The 15,341-nt window shown below is 35.7% G+C and overlaps 1 protein-coding gene across 1 annotated transcript; it reads right to left on the reverse strand.

The window, feature by feature from the left end:
* Window positions 1–1,528: 1,528 nt before the first annotated feature.
* Window positions 1,529–2,994, reverse strand: LOC116107524 (probable galacturonosyltransferase-like 3). Its single transcript, XM_031393797.1, has one exon. It carries the CDS (start codon window positions 2,878–2,880, stop codon window positions 1,849–1,851), a length of 1,032 nt encoding a protein of 343 aa, XP_031249657.1. The 5' UTR covers window positions 2,881–2,994; the 3' UTR covers window positions 1,529–1,848.
* Window positions 2,995–15,341: the final 12,347 nt, after the last annotated feature.

Below are 15,341 nucleotides of genomic sequence, written 5' to 3' on the forward strand. Positions count from 1 at the left end.
CCCACCTGAAATCAATCCAACCTAAAAAAACAACACATAAACACTTCGAAAACAAGCATAATCAACCTCCAATCAATCACAAACCCACAAACTCCTCGTAAAACCTTGAATCAACCTCCAATTAAACATAATTTTCACCAAAATTGCAAAATCCTAAGGGGAGTGATTGACAGCGAATGACAGGCAACCAAGATCGAGGTTGTTGGGGATTTTTGAGGTGGGATGCCAATGAAGCTATTGGTGGTAATGGGGTTGATTTTCAGCGCCAAGAGAGACGGAATTTTGGTTGAAGCACGCGAACAAAAAAATTATGGTGGTCGACGAATGATGGCAACACGTAGTCGAAGATGATAGGGGTTTTGGAGAGAGAGATGAGAGGACCTTGATGGTGATGTTGGATTGGTCAATTGGTGCGGAAATCAAGTTAGATCAGGCCTGAACGATGATCAGGTTGGTTTGGTGGGTGGTGGTGGTGGCTGGATGGTGATGGTGATGGTGATGGTGATGGTGATGGTGGCTAGGTAGGGTGAAATTAAAAGTGAAGGGCAGAATGGTTATAGCACAAGTCAGAATTATAAATTAACTTGCAATGTTAGTTTAAGGATGAAAATTTAGAATAAATGCTACTAAGGGTATAAACTTGGGATTTGGTGGGAAAATGTCGTTTGCTCATCTCATATGTAATTTTTTATTGGGCACTTATTTTAATGTTTGACTTTCATGTTTTTGTTTATAATGCAATTTATTTTTGCTTTTGAAATTATGGGTTTATTTCATTTTCCTTGCTTAGAATTGGACTATATATATATATGATTGTCAAAAACCTCTATAAAAGTATTAAAAACCCCTTTAAAAATATCAAAAACTCTTTGATAAAGTATTTAATACTTCTGGAAGAAAGCAAACGAGCTAATATAAAGTGATCTCAGGTGAGAAAATAAAATAAACCCATGAAATTATATTTGTACCTTTTTTTCAGTTAAATTTAACCCATTTTCACTATTAAATATTCATTAATTGTCATTTATAAACCTTGTATTCTCCAAAAGTAATATTATAATCATAACCTCTTCTTACAAAATTTTTCTCACAACCCTGACGTGACAGCTCATAATTGATCAATCGTAATTTATCAGATGAAACTCATTACGAGTTGACCAATTGCAAACTGTCACATCAAAATTGTGAAAAAAAGTTTACCATAAGAGATCGTCGATGTAACATTTTCCATCTCCAAGTAATCTGAGTGATAGCATGGGTTTTCATTTTTGCATATATAATAAGGTCAATAAACTGATCCACTTTAATTATGAGGAAAAAATAATTAAGAGAGTGTTTTACCCTTCTTCTTCAAAGAGAGCTTGAACGAGGAGATCTGGAGAAGTGAGGCCATTGGCCAATTCTTAATTAGTTAGGATAACTTTATTTAAAAGACCACAGTATCCAACCCCCTAACATTATCTATAACATGTCCCCACAATTTATGGAACAAAAATTGTAACTAAAAAGGGAAAATCCTGTTCAATTAAAAAATTTATTATTATTTATCGATGGCAATTTACATAGGGAAGAGAATCCACTTATAAATCTAGAAAAAGTAGAAACAAACTTTAATTAAATAATGTTGGCCAAAAAAAGCGAAAGGAGAACCACCTGATTGAAACCTCCTACTTTCCACTATTTTATATCAAAATCAAACCCATTACATTTACATGCATGCATACATACATCATCATCATCATCGAATCTCCATGTTCCACCTAATGTTCCCCAACCCAAACTTCATCCAATCCATCCATTTTCAAGAAAATCAACGACCGTTAATCACGCCACTTAATTAAACTCTCATCAGCTATCAGAGAACAAGGACTTATGACGAAACAGATCATAAGGGGCCCACAAGTAATCTAACGGACAAGGATTCTTTGAGTCAATTCTCAACCAAGGTTTACCTTTACCACTCCAATGAAGCAAACTAACCGGACCGGGGTGAAGATTTCTACACAACCCCTGAAGATTATCTCCGCCAAGTCCATGCTGGTTCCACCTGTGTTCAATTTCTTCAACGTCCCCAGCAAACACTAGCAAAAATGGAGGCAATGACCCCAGCTCATAAATCCTGTACTTCTTTTGTATTCTCATCCAGTACTCCAATTTCTCTGTGTATTTTCCTTCTCTCCATTTCCGTAAGTCGGTCACCATCACGCCCGTATTAAAATAACAAGGCTTTCTCCCTTTAACACTCCCCGCAAATACCGGGTTTGACCAGAACTTTGACGTGAAATAGTTTGTGAAGTTAGCGTGACAGTACTCCGGTGCACCTAGCACATGTCCTCTTAAGTTAATACTCCACAATTTCGCCACGTCATCAACCACTATAAGGTCCGAGTCAAAGTAAATAATGCGGCCAACGCCCGACGGTAAAAGATCAGCCAAGTAAATTCTCGCGTAATTCAAGGGCTGATCTAACGCCTGACGAATCGAATACGAGATCTTTCCTTTGACTAGATTGGTGTCAAAGTTATAGATTTCGAAGTTTAAGTACGGGAATGTGGCGGTGATGATGCGACGTAACTCAGGGCGCTGGCGCTGAGTGCTGATGAAGTGGAAGACGATGTTTTCGGGACACGTGGCGTGTTGGAGTACGGAGAAGACGCCAGCGACTGAGCCACGGAGGTAGGTGGAATCGAGAGTCATGGCTAGGTGAATAACATCCAAAGGATTGAGAGATTTTTTGTGTAGTGAGGACCATGCCATTTTGGGACATTCTCCGCCGTTTCGAAATGCCGGTGCTTCTCTGTACAACGGAAGGTCAGTTGAGAGTGCCGTGGTAATAATTGTTGAAAGAATGAAGAGAAGAGAGAGGAATTGGAGTGTCATAGTGTAAGAATTTTTGGAGTATTTCTGGAGATTTGAGGAAAAAAAAGAGCTAACTAACAAGGAGTTGTGACAGGCATTTTTGTTTAGTTTTTTATTTTTTATTATTCGAATAATTAGAACTATGGTGGATGAGAAGGGACCAGAGGATAGAATGAGAGAGAGAGAGGAAGAAAGCCAGGCTGGCTTGACGCGTCCTTTAGTTTTGTCAAGGTTCATTAAAGAATATGTAAGGTTATGATCTGGTGCTGCTGATCACACCGTGAGCATCTGTGGAACCGTACAATACATCACATGTTTTTATTACTATTTAAATTTAAAGAATGATGAATGATTTATGATTCATTAATATATATGCGTAAAATTTGAGGAGATGATAAATTAGCATTTATTAGTCTCAAAAGGAATTCTTGTTTTTAATAAATAATTTTGACTATTTAAAGATTTTAATATATTATACATAATACCTAAAAAGACCTTTAGTTAATGCCAGCAAGGTAAATGAAAATTCAAAACGATATGAATATATTGACTTGACTTAAAAAAAATTAAAAATGACAAGGATTTTTCATTCTCTAACAGACTAACAGTATTCTAAGATATTTGGTTTACAAAATTTAAAATGATGAATCCAGTTGTATTAGAAGTTTGAATAGGTACTAAACAGTAATTTTAAAAATGTGTTTAAATTTTCATATGATTAGGAGGAAATATAGAATAAATCAACGCAATGATCGATGGTAGCGTGAGAATGAAAGTAGAGGATAAAAGATGGTCCAATATAAAATTCACATGAGAGTATTGTAAATGAAGATGAAGATGATTGTTTGTTTCTGGTGGAATGTGATATTCACGTGCTGGGTAGTGGCGTGAGAACAGTAATGGGATTAAATAGACAAGCGTAGAGAAGAGTGTGTAGACTCTAGTATGTTGAGTGTCGGTTTTACGGGAGATGAATGGTAATTAAATGTTTTATACCTAAGTCTTTCCCTCTTATTAATAATCCATTTGATCAATTGCCTTTGGATCGACGCCATTGGATAACTTAAAACCATTTCGTCTTGGAGTAAGCATCATTTTAATTCCATAAGCATCATTTTAATTCCGTTCTTTGACTTCACGACTCAATACTTTGTGATGTGGATCCAAGCTTCTTTCAAGTCATTGAATCTATCAAATTTGAGGATTACTAAGGTTTAATTTTATGATATTAAAATCTTATTAAACAGGGGGAGTTAATTTTACCATACCAATATTCCTGTACCGTTGTTATACCAAGTGATAGTGGTATGAATTTCAAATACTATTTCTATTTACAAACTAAAAATAATAATTATAAAATTAATTCGTAAATTTGTAAAAAGTAATATTACATAAACATTTCTCATTAAACTTTTCTCATAAACGCAATGTGACAATTAGTAGTTTGTCAGTTTGTAATAGATCTTATTTAATTAATTGTGAATTATTACGTCACATTTATAAGAGAAAGTTAATAAAATTAAGATGGAAAGAATAGTGAATCAAAGTCGGGCATGATACCTATAATGACCGAGTTGGGAGTGAGGACAATTGAAAATCACAGATTCGCAAGCAATTTGACAGAATTCTGATCGGCTGGAGCCTGGAGACAATAGGTACCGGATAAAGAAGCACAGCTGGTCACCACTTACCATTCACCACGAGTCTCAAAGTCTCCAGTTGCAAACATGTTTGCTCATTGCTGCAAGGCCGAATTACCAACTCCCACCCAAAGTTTGGTCTTACTCAAGGATACCCTCAATTTCAAAAACCATAAACGTTTCACCCTTTGTTAGTATTTGTTAATAGTTAATACCAATTCAGGAAGATGAAAATTGTAGCTATTCTATGACACTAGGGATGGGCACAAAGCCCGGCCCTGCGGGAACCCGTATCGAATCGGGCAGATTTTCTCCGAATCGTTTGGGCTTTCGGTCGGGATCAGGTCCAAGATTAGCCCCAGAATTCGGGGACGAGCTGGGGTCAGGATAGGTTTTGCCCCGGTCCGTATATATATATTAATTTTAATAATTGAAAATCAATCATATATACCTATAATAATTTTAATATTTGAAAATCAATTATACATTGTACAATAACAAATTATAATTGTGTAAGTATTTTATGAAACTATATACAAATAGGTAATAAATAAAATTAGATTAAATATAATAAATCATTATAAATATTTGTAATATATATATATATATGTGTGTGTGTGTGTGTGTGTGTGTTAATGCTATGAAACAAAAGTTACACATTCAACATTATATATTATACATTATATATGGTATACATTTGACATTATACATTATATATTGTATATTAGTATGATGGTTTTTATATTTAATATGTACATTATAGATTTAATTTCTTTTTTGATGATAGGGTCTTTATGTTTAATATTTATATTATATATTTAATTTTTTTTTTCTTTTTGGTTGGTATATATAATTTGGAGAAAAGGATAATAAAACTAAGGATACAAAAATACAAAAAAACCCCCAAACGGGGAATTCGGGGAACGAGCTTTTTTCGGGGATTCCCTGAATTCTCCAAACGGGCTTCGGGCCGGGATTGGGGAATCCCCTTGGGCTTTCAGGCCTAGGCCGGAGACAGGGATCCCCGGCCCTGCCCCAGCCCGTGCCCATCCCTATCTGACACCGATTCATAAGGCAATGACTAAATTCCCCCTTAGATTTTTGGATTATCAAAATAACCAAAAAAAAAAAGTAATAATAAATATATTTCAAATAATTATTAATGACAAATTAACAATTGTTGGCGATTTTTTGTATTTATGAAAAATTGACAAAAGATAATAAATACAACAAAATATAGATTATAAATTGAGAAGGGTCCATTGTTGACTTGGGCCTAATGATGGATCGTTGCACCTTTTTCTTGGACTTCGACCACGCTTTTAAATAACTTTGAGCCAACCCATGACCTCCTTACAAGAAGTCACTCCAAGGAGCATGCTATTGTAGCCTTGTCATCACTAAAGTCAAAACAAAGAAGTCCAAGGCAAATTTTATAGAGAAAAGGAGTGGGAGTCAAACATCTAACAAGTTAGTAAATGTTTGCATGTTTTAAAAATGTTCCAAGTGAGTATAATATTGAAATTAAAGCCAAAGACATTCGTAGAAAAATCATATTTTGAAAATGCAGAAAATTCAAAGAAAACATTGTTTCAATCTAATGTAGATTGTGTCAAATAGCTTACGAAAAAACTATAGGGTTTGCAAGGTTTTGTCTTTTGACTTCAATTTTGGGCATAAAAAGATTCATTCTAACATGGAAAAACTACCTAAGGGATTAATGAATGTAAAATGACAAACTAATCTCTCAAAAATGTAAAAGGGTAGCAAGAGAAAACCCAAAGAGGGGATTGGATTCTGATGTTTGTGGAAAGAAAGCGATTTTGATTCATTAGTGTGATTTGTATGGTGTTTGGGGACTAATTTAATGTTTGATGTGTTCGAAAAAAATGGATGTAATGTTTGAGTGTTTTAGTGATGGACAAAGAGTAAAAGCGGCTAGGGTTTTTTAATAAAATCTCTTGGTTTAAGTGGTTACGAAATGATGTTTGAATGCTAAGAATTTTTTAAAGATTGGTGAATGAAGGTTTCATGATGCCTTGAATGAGAAAGCTCTAGCATTTATATAGAGGCTTAGAGATAGTTATGATTTGTCTTATTATTTTTAGATTAATTTATTTCAAATTAACCAAAATTTCAATTAATCAGAAACTCTAAATTAATAAGAAATTAATTCCAAATGAGTGAATGACATATTCCCACTCGAGGTTTAGCGAAATCCCAAGTTGAAACCCCTGGTTTCATAAATTTCAGATATTAACGGAAAATTGTTTAATATAACGTTCAAAGGGTAAAGTGGTAATTTGTTGAGAGAAAGAAGAGAGAGGATCCAAAAAACTCTGTCAAATCAATCTTTTCATCTTCTACTTTCCCTCATCTTTGTTGGCATCACCACCAGCCATTTTCTAATCCTTTCCAATGATTGTGTCTGTCTAGCCTAGATCTAGCCATCTCCCTCTTGCATTTCTCCATTTTTTATTCTTCCCCATGCGACTTTTGCCTTTCCTTTGAGTGCAACGCCTAGTCTCTTGATTTTTGCATCACCGGACATGCCTATCACCACAAATCACTTCCTTTCAACCAACAAACCAAAACCCCTTTGACCCCACCCATGATTACCCCTTAATCATCAACCACCGCTCATCTAGGGTTGCAATTTTGTTATTTTCCTGTTGATTCCGACAACGAAAATCCCTCCCATCACTTCCATTTACCTCACCGCGCTCCCCTCACAAAAACCCCTTCCATCTCTGATAATCATTTGGTTGCTGGTCATCGTCCGTCACTTCCCTCACAACTAGGTTTGGGTTGATTTGGAGCCTTTGTTTGAAGTTCGATTTGATGGGGTTTTGTTGTGTTTAGGAGTGAATATGACTTGTTGATTGGTTGTGGGTCTTTTCTAGCTATTTTCACCGCCATCAAATACTGATTTTCCTTGCCACTGTCGTCGCCCACCACCTACTTGACGTATTGCCCTAACTAATTCCCAACCAGCATTGAGTGCAACTCTCCCTCCTACTGCACAGCCAGCCAATTTGAATGAGTTTTGGGTTAGGTTTGTTGTTCAGCAGTAGTGGCTAGGTGGTGGTAATTTGGAGAAGTGTTCCTATTATGATTGGTTAAAAAAAATCAGTTGGGAGGCAACCAAAAGGTCAACAATTGTGAAAAAGATGAGGGGAGATAAAGAAGAAGAAGGTCCAAGGGCAGTTTGGTAAAAAAAACCTTGCCCTTCTGTTAGAACCCATCCTTCACTAATGACGTCCATTTAAGGGTAGAGATCTGGAATTTTTGAAACTAAGGGTACCAATCGGGGTTTCGTTAAACCTTGGGTAGGAATATGTCATTTACTCATTGCAAATTAATAACTTATCAATTTGAGTTGTCCAAACTAATGCCAATGCAAAATACAAATTAATACATCCTCTATAACTAAACTTAATCGAAATACATCATATCACCACAATGAAATTTATCCATCTCCACATCAAACGCATTCACCATTTGTAAACCCCATTCACACAACAAACTTATGAGCTAATACACCATCTCCCATTTAAACAACAATATAAAACTAAAAAAAATCAAATAAAAAAATCATAATTAAATGTAGATGATTGCAAAGGTGAAGCATAGTCATTGAAGGGGCTAGGTGTTAAACCTTTAAGAAGTGTCATTGGCATAGGCGAGCGTGTGGCTTTCATCATTGGCCACAGCCTTGTCAAGACAGTGCATGGAAGCATGTTAGATGAGGATGGGTGGTGTCAATCATGGGGTGTTTGAGCGTCGGGCACCAAGCACGCACTGAGGCAAGATGGTGAGAACACAGTCCCTTAAGCTTGCGGGTGTGGACACTTGTAAGCAGGTACATGTGCGGGTAAGCATGTGTTGGCATGGGCATTAGGGCTTCCAAGAGCAGGACAAGCAGTGCATGGACTAGGACGTGCACATGTGGGTAATGCGAGCAGCAGGCAACAATGTACGTGGTGTGCATGTGGGCATGTGCTAGACTGATGGGAATGCTCAAACAAAGCTACATGGTTGTGTAGACAAATGTTGGGAGACATTTATGTTTGTCTAAATAAACTTGTGTAATTATCTAACTGCTTGATAACTACTATGTAGGTTATAACTACTCTTGTAACCATCATGTAACTGCCTTTCCAATGTGTATATAAGGCAAGCATGTTGTTTTTTTCAAGTGAGAGAGGGGGATATGTGTGTATGTGCCATTGTTGTAACTTAAGTGTTGTATCTGTGAGTGGGGGATCAGATTGTAACAGTAAGGAAACATTGTGGAAGCATTCTAGTTATCCTTGTATTCTTTATACATAAGGTTGGGAGTTTTCTTGTATATTGTTTACTTTACATTTCAGTAGTCTCTCTTGTATATTGATGTTGTAATCTGTGACAAGGATATGCATATTCAAAAAGGCTGACAAGCATTTGGAGTGCTTGTGTCGAGTAGTGCCTAGAAAAAAGTTTAGACCCTACGACATTGGTATCAGAACCCAGTTTATCAAGGTTTGTTTTTAAATTTTTATTGTTGCTTGTTCTTGTGGATGGAGATGGAAGCATTGAGGGAAAAAGTCACTCAGTTGGAGGAACTGATTTTGGGGGGGGGTGCAAGATGGCCAGACTATGACCATCAATAAGAGACTTGATCAGTTTGAACAACTAATGGGTGAAAATCAAGATGGTCAGACTATGACTATCAATGAGAGACTTGATCAATATGATCAAAGTTTTGAAATTTTCTATACGCAAGTATGGAATTGTTGGATTTGACCAACAAGAGACTTGATGCCCTAGAGGATGATAATGTCTTGTTGAAGCATGTTGTGCCCCTTGGTTTCGATGAGGGAAATACAACTCGAACCTAAGGTTTTTAAGGGTGTTAGAAATGCCAAGGAGTTGGAAAACTTTTTGTGGGATATGGAGCAATATTTTGAGGCCGCAAAGGTCCCTGATGTTGAGAATGTTTCAATAACCAACATGTATTTGGTGATGCTAAATTATGGTGGCACACAAGGTTGGCAGATGATGTTAGTGTAGAGAGACCTAAGGTTGATACTTCGGACAGACTCAAAAAGGAATTTAAGGATCAATTCTTACTCAAGAATACATCATGGATGGCCAAGGATCAATTGATAAGGCCCCAGCAAAAGGGTACTGTGAAGGAGTATGTGAAGGAATTTAGTTCCTTGATGTTAGAGATTCAGAATATGTCTGAGGAGGACAAATTGTTTAACTTCATTTCAGACTTGCAAGGTTGGGCGCAAGTTGAATTGAGAAGGCAAAAGGTGTAGGATTTGCCTAGTGCGATTGCTGCTACTAATGGGTTAGTATACTTCAAAACTAATAAGGAGAAAGAGCATGTTGTTGTGACAAAAGCAAAGAAGAAGGATCACTGGGAGTTTAAGGGAAACAAGAAGAAAGACTTCTAGTTTCAGAAGAAAAATCCTACCATTCATAAGGGAAGGGCAATTGGTGGGAATACGTTTTCTAAAAATAACAAAAAGAGTAAAACAATGTCCAACTGTTTTATTTTTGGAGGACCACATCATTCAAGAGATAGCCCAAAGAGAGAAAAGTTTAATGCTCTAATTGGCGAGGAGGGAGAGACTAGTGGGGAGCAAATCTCAATGAATCTGATGCAACTAATGAATGTAATGAGGGTAGAGACTAGTTCAAAGACGAGAAAGGGTGTTAACTTGGAGTTATGAGCAATGTACAACGGAGACAATTTCTGCCTTGTTTTATAAAAACATGGTGAAGTATTTTGGGATGCCAGTGGATTTTGTTAGTAACTAAGATGCAAGGTTCATTGGACGATTTTGGATTGCTCTTTTCAACATGATGGGAACTGAATTGAAGTTTTCTATAGCTAATCATCCACAAACAGATGGTCAGATTGAATCGGTGAATGCGTTGCTGGAGGAATATCTTCAGTATTATGTGACTGCTAGCCAACGGAATTGGCTAGATTTGTTAGACTCAGCACAGTTTTGCTATAATCTTCATAAATCATCTTCAACAGAGTTGAGTGCCTTTGAGTTGGTGTTGGGATAGCAACCTTTGACACTTATAGAGATTGTAAAGCAGCCAGCAGGGGGAAAACTTCCTACTGCTGATTGGGTGGCAAAGGATAGGCAGAAGCTTATGAAAAAGTATGCGAATGCTAAGAAGAGACCTTTAGAATTTGATGTAGGTGATCAAGTGCTACCAAACTCACTCTTCAAATTTGGAAGAAAATCAATAGAAGGCGAGTGCACGGGGGGTTGGTGTTGAAATATGATGGGCCATTTGAGATTGTAAGCAAAGTGGGTGTTGTTACTTAGGTTGAAGCTATCTGAATGGATCAAGGTACATCCCACATTTCATGTGAGTTTCTTGAAACCATTCCATGAAGACAAAAAGGATTATTGACGGACCCAAGCTAAGAAAGCTCCTCCTATGATCAGAAAACAGTCTGATGATGAGATTGAGAAGATTTTAGATACTGAAGGATAGGAAAACATAAGAAGAATTGCCAAATTGAATATTTGGTGAAATGGAAGAGTGGTAAAGATAGTGAAATTTCGTGGGAAAGAGATGCTGATTTGTGGCAGTTTAAAGAGATTGTGTAGGAGTACATTTTCACTGTTCTGACGAGGATATCGGGTTTTTTTGGTGGGGGAGGTTTGTTAGATCCTTAAAAGGTATCATGGGCATGGGCAGGCTTGTGGCTTTCATTATTGGCCACAATCTTGCCAAGATAGTGAATGGAAGCATGCCAGATGAGGATGGCTGGCGTCAATCATGGGGTGTTTGAGCATCAAGGCACGAAGCATGCATTGATGCAAGATGGTGAGAAGACAGTCCATTAAGCTTGCGGGTGTGGAAACTTGAAAGTAGATACATGTGCGGGCAAGCATGTGTTGGCATGGGCATTGGGACGTCAAGTGAGAGAGGGGTATATGTGTGTATGTGCCATTGTTGTAACTTGAGTGTTGTATTTGTGAGTGGGGGATCAGATTGTAACAGTGGGGAAACACTATGGGAGCATTCTAGTTAGAGTAATACTACACCAACAATCATCTCTCACAAACTTTCTCTCACAACCCTGATATAACAGCTCACAATTGGTCAGCTTGCAATTAATTAGTGGGACCCATGTGGGAATCGTTGTGAATTGACCAATTGCAAGCTGCCACATCTGGGTTGTGAGAGAAAGTTTGTGAGAGAGAGTTGTTGGTGTAGTATTGTTCTTCTAGTTATCCTTGCATTATTTATACATAATATAGGGTTGGGATTTTTCCTGTATATTGTATTGCTTTACATTTTAGTAGCCTCTGTTGTATATTGTTGCTATAATTTGTGGCAGGGATACGCACATTTAGGAAGGCTGACAAGCATTTGGCATGCTTGTGCTTGTGCCGAGCAATGTCTAGAATGGAGTTTAGGCCTTGTGACACTAGGGATGGTTAGTTCGCGACTTGGTTGTGATTTGGCAACACCCATCATGGCCAAGTTGTGATCAAATGTGACCCATTATGGTTTGATAGCTGACAAATCGCATGTGGTTGATTTTATTATTATTATTGTTATGTGTTTAGTTTTGGTCTTGATGAGAGTATAAAAGGAGATCATTTAGATTTACTTTTTTATTTGTTTAACAATATATTCATTGCATAAAAGGATGACAATACTCATTGACTTTTAAAATCAACGTTTGAATTTAAAAAATGGGTGGGATGTTGTGTGTTTCCAAAATGAAGGGTGATAAGTTATTTTCCTAGAAACATAGGGTATCAAAATGTCATTCCGTCCCAAGGGATATATAAAAAGGCACTTATAAAAGGGGCCCAATAAAGCATTAGAAGTTGGTGTAATTTAAGTAATGGCCATAATGGACACTCTATCCTCGTCGTATTTGCTTAATAAAGGTGTAAAACAGGATTTTTGGGAGTTTGCAAAGGGGTACAGTGATTAAAAAAAAAATGTTAAATTAATTAAACATTTAATATGCATAACAGGTTAATTATGTCTTGTGGTTTGCCTAATATGAAAATGTTTATAACGGTATCTTTCGATTAACGTTAACCATTTATATAATGAACCACATGAGTCATTTAATCAAATGGATGAGCGGATGTCATGAAGATGAAAACTCTTATAATACAATAAATTAAAGGTAAAATCAGTTAGCATCCCAGCTTCTTTAATCACCCTTAAGGCTACTGTTGCAATTTTAATCAAAATCCGTATAATTACTAATTTTACTCTCTCTTGCTTTTCACATAATACTCTTCTATTAATTGCACCAACAATCTAACAAACAAATTATAAAGATATTATATGAATTAGCCAGATATATTTGTCTAGGCATTTTACCTTTTTTTTTTTTTTTTTTTTATCATTAGAAGTGTTCGTACCAGTTTGTACATACCTGAATTAATCCTTCGAGGTTTTGGAATTGTTGGTCGGGTAACAGTCCCAATAACCACTCCTATTAGTGTTTGGAGAGACTCGAACTTAGAAGCTCATGAAACTCTTTTTGCTCTTTTATCATGCCACCCAATAGTGGTTGATTTTTTTTTTTTTATTTACTAGTATTTTTCCTTCAAATTAATACGAATTAACATGCTTTTTATATTTCCAATTTCTTGATAATTTGATTTCTTTTTTAGGATTTTAGATTGTGACTTAAACCTTAATCTATGAGAAAGCATCCACATCTAACACATGAACATTCATGTTTTACATCAAGCTTTTAAATTTACGTATTATTACTTATTGATATTAATTGTTGCATCAACGTTATCATTAATATGTTTTATAATTTACTCTTCTTTTTTTCGTGTCTTTGAACATTTTGAAGTGATCATGAATAAATGATGACATGATTGATATTTAATTTATTGAGAGAATTTAATCGCATTGATAGTACAAAGTATTGGGGAAAAAGACCAAGAAGAACTATATAAAATATTAATATTTATTGATTCAATGTTTAAATATTTCCCGCTGCTTATTTTTGTTGAAGTTTTTCTCTATGTCATTGTTAAAAAATATTATACATGTTTGATGCTTGATTTTTGTCGTTCAAGTAATTGGTTTTTTCCCGTTTGGAATCCACATGTTTTCGTCTTGGCTCCTTGAAATGGTCTAGACTTGGACCAACAAGACAACAACGAAGTTAAAGAGGGCTAGTGGGGGTGTCATTAGCAAAAACTTTCCAATGCTCAAGTCAGCTCAATTGAGTCCCATTCAGTTCAAAGCACTACTTCAATGAAGTTGTCAACTCATGCCATTTGTTTAGTGTTAGTGGCTCACAGCAAAAAGTTCTCTTTGCCTTTTCCAAAGTAGTTCAAGTGACACTACTTTTCCATAATTTCCAGATCTGGCTGATTGCTCGGCTGACCATATATTCTTTTTCGTTTACTATTTCACTTAAACAAGGATTTTCAATTGTTCGGAATTTAATTCTTGTAGATTGTGGGGATTTCTCCATTCATATATTGTATATATTATTTGACTACCAGACGCTCCGGAACATGGGGTTGTTGCGAAATTTCAATCAATTGCCATAATCGTTTGTTTAATCTTTAGATGGCTAACCGCATTTTGCAGCCTTAAATCATGCCTTCAAATCTTGTAACTGCTTTCAACATTTTCTACAGCTTTGACTATTCACATTATCATTTCTACGCATTATTATAAATGTTGACCTTCCGGGGTTTATGGCTTTCATCTCTGCTGAAATCAAACGCTTCCTTTTTATGTGAAATTATTTATTTACAGTGGTAAGTTCAAATTCAATTTAAATGAGCTTAAATTAATAAAATAAATTTCGTTCAGCTAGTTAATAGGACATGTCGGATGGTATTCTTATATAAATAAGACGAGGAGAAATTATATTTTGAAATCTATAGGATTTGTTTGTTTACAACTTTATGAGCGTAATTCGAGTAATTCCATCTCAGAAACAAACAAAACAAGTACGTCTGCGTGTCACGGGTGATGGCTCACCAATAACCTACCATCAACTGTTTTACCCAATTTAATACTTTCTTTAATCTTTATTTATTGATTAGTTAAGAATCCGATAAATTTCAACGTCCACCTCTATTAAAAATTAAACCTCTAAACCCCTTTGATTAAATATCCATTTATACTTGATATATATAATGTACCTGCTTTTGTTGGGCTCTAATAAATAGATTTAATGAACTTCAAAAGTTAGTTTTTTGCACGTATTCAAACTTAATAACAATATTTTTTTAGTTGGTTGACAAATAATATTTCCAATAATTAATTATTTCTTTATGACTAAATGTCCATAAAATAGAATGTTAGAAATTAATAAACTTAAAATTAACTCATACAAAAATATTATTCACGATTGATTTTGTATTCTTAAAAAAAGTGTAATAAATGAAATAATGAAACATAACACAGGGGGGGGAAAGAAATAATTGGCCAACCGTCTCAACCGCTACTCCTATTTGTGTTTTTATTTCTGATTGTTGATGCGGGTAGATTTTAATTTTGTCATTCACTACTAATAACTAACCCCCGCGATTTTCTTTGATGTAATTATTAATAGGTGGTATGATAATAAATAAGTAAAAGAACATTTAATATAGTTTCCCAAATTTAAATCCCTTTAATAATAAAACAGCAAAAAGATATGTTCTATGGTTTCTCGAATCTAGATTCGAGTTCCCACCCCTTTTACCCATTAGCAGTCGGATCATTATACTCAACCAGCTAATCATAAATTATCTAACTAATGCATGGCTGCCACGTCGGCACGCTAAGCTGTTCATTCTTCATCTACTTAACCTTTGTTTAATTAGT

The sequence above is a fragment of the Pistacia vera genome, unplaced genomic scaffold (assembly GCF_008641045.1).
Source record: "Pistacia vera cultivar Batoury unplaced genomic scaffold, PisVer_v2 Contig539, whole genome shotgun sequence".
Lineage (NCBI taxonomy): Eukaryota > Viridiplantae > Streptophyta > Magnoliopsida > Sapindales > Anacardiaceae > Pistacia > Pistacia vera.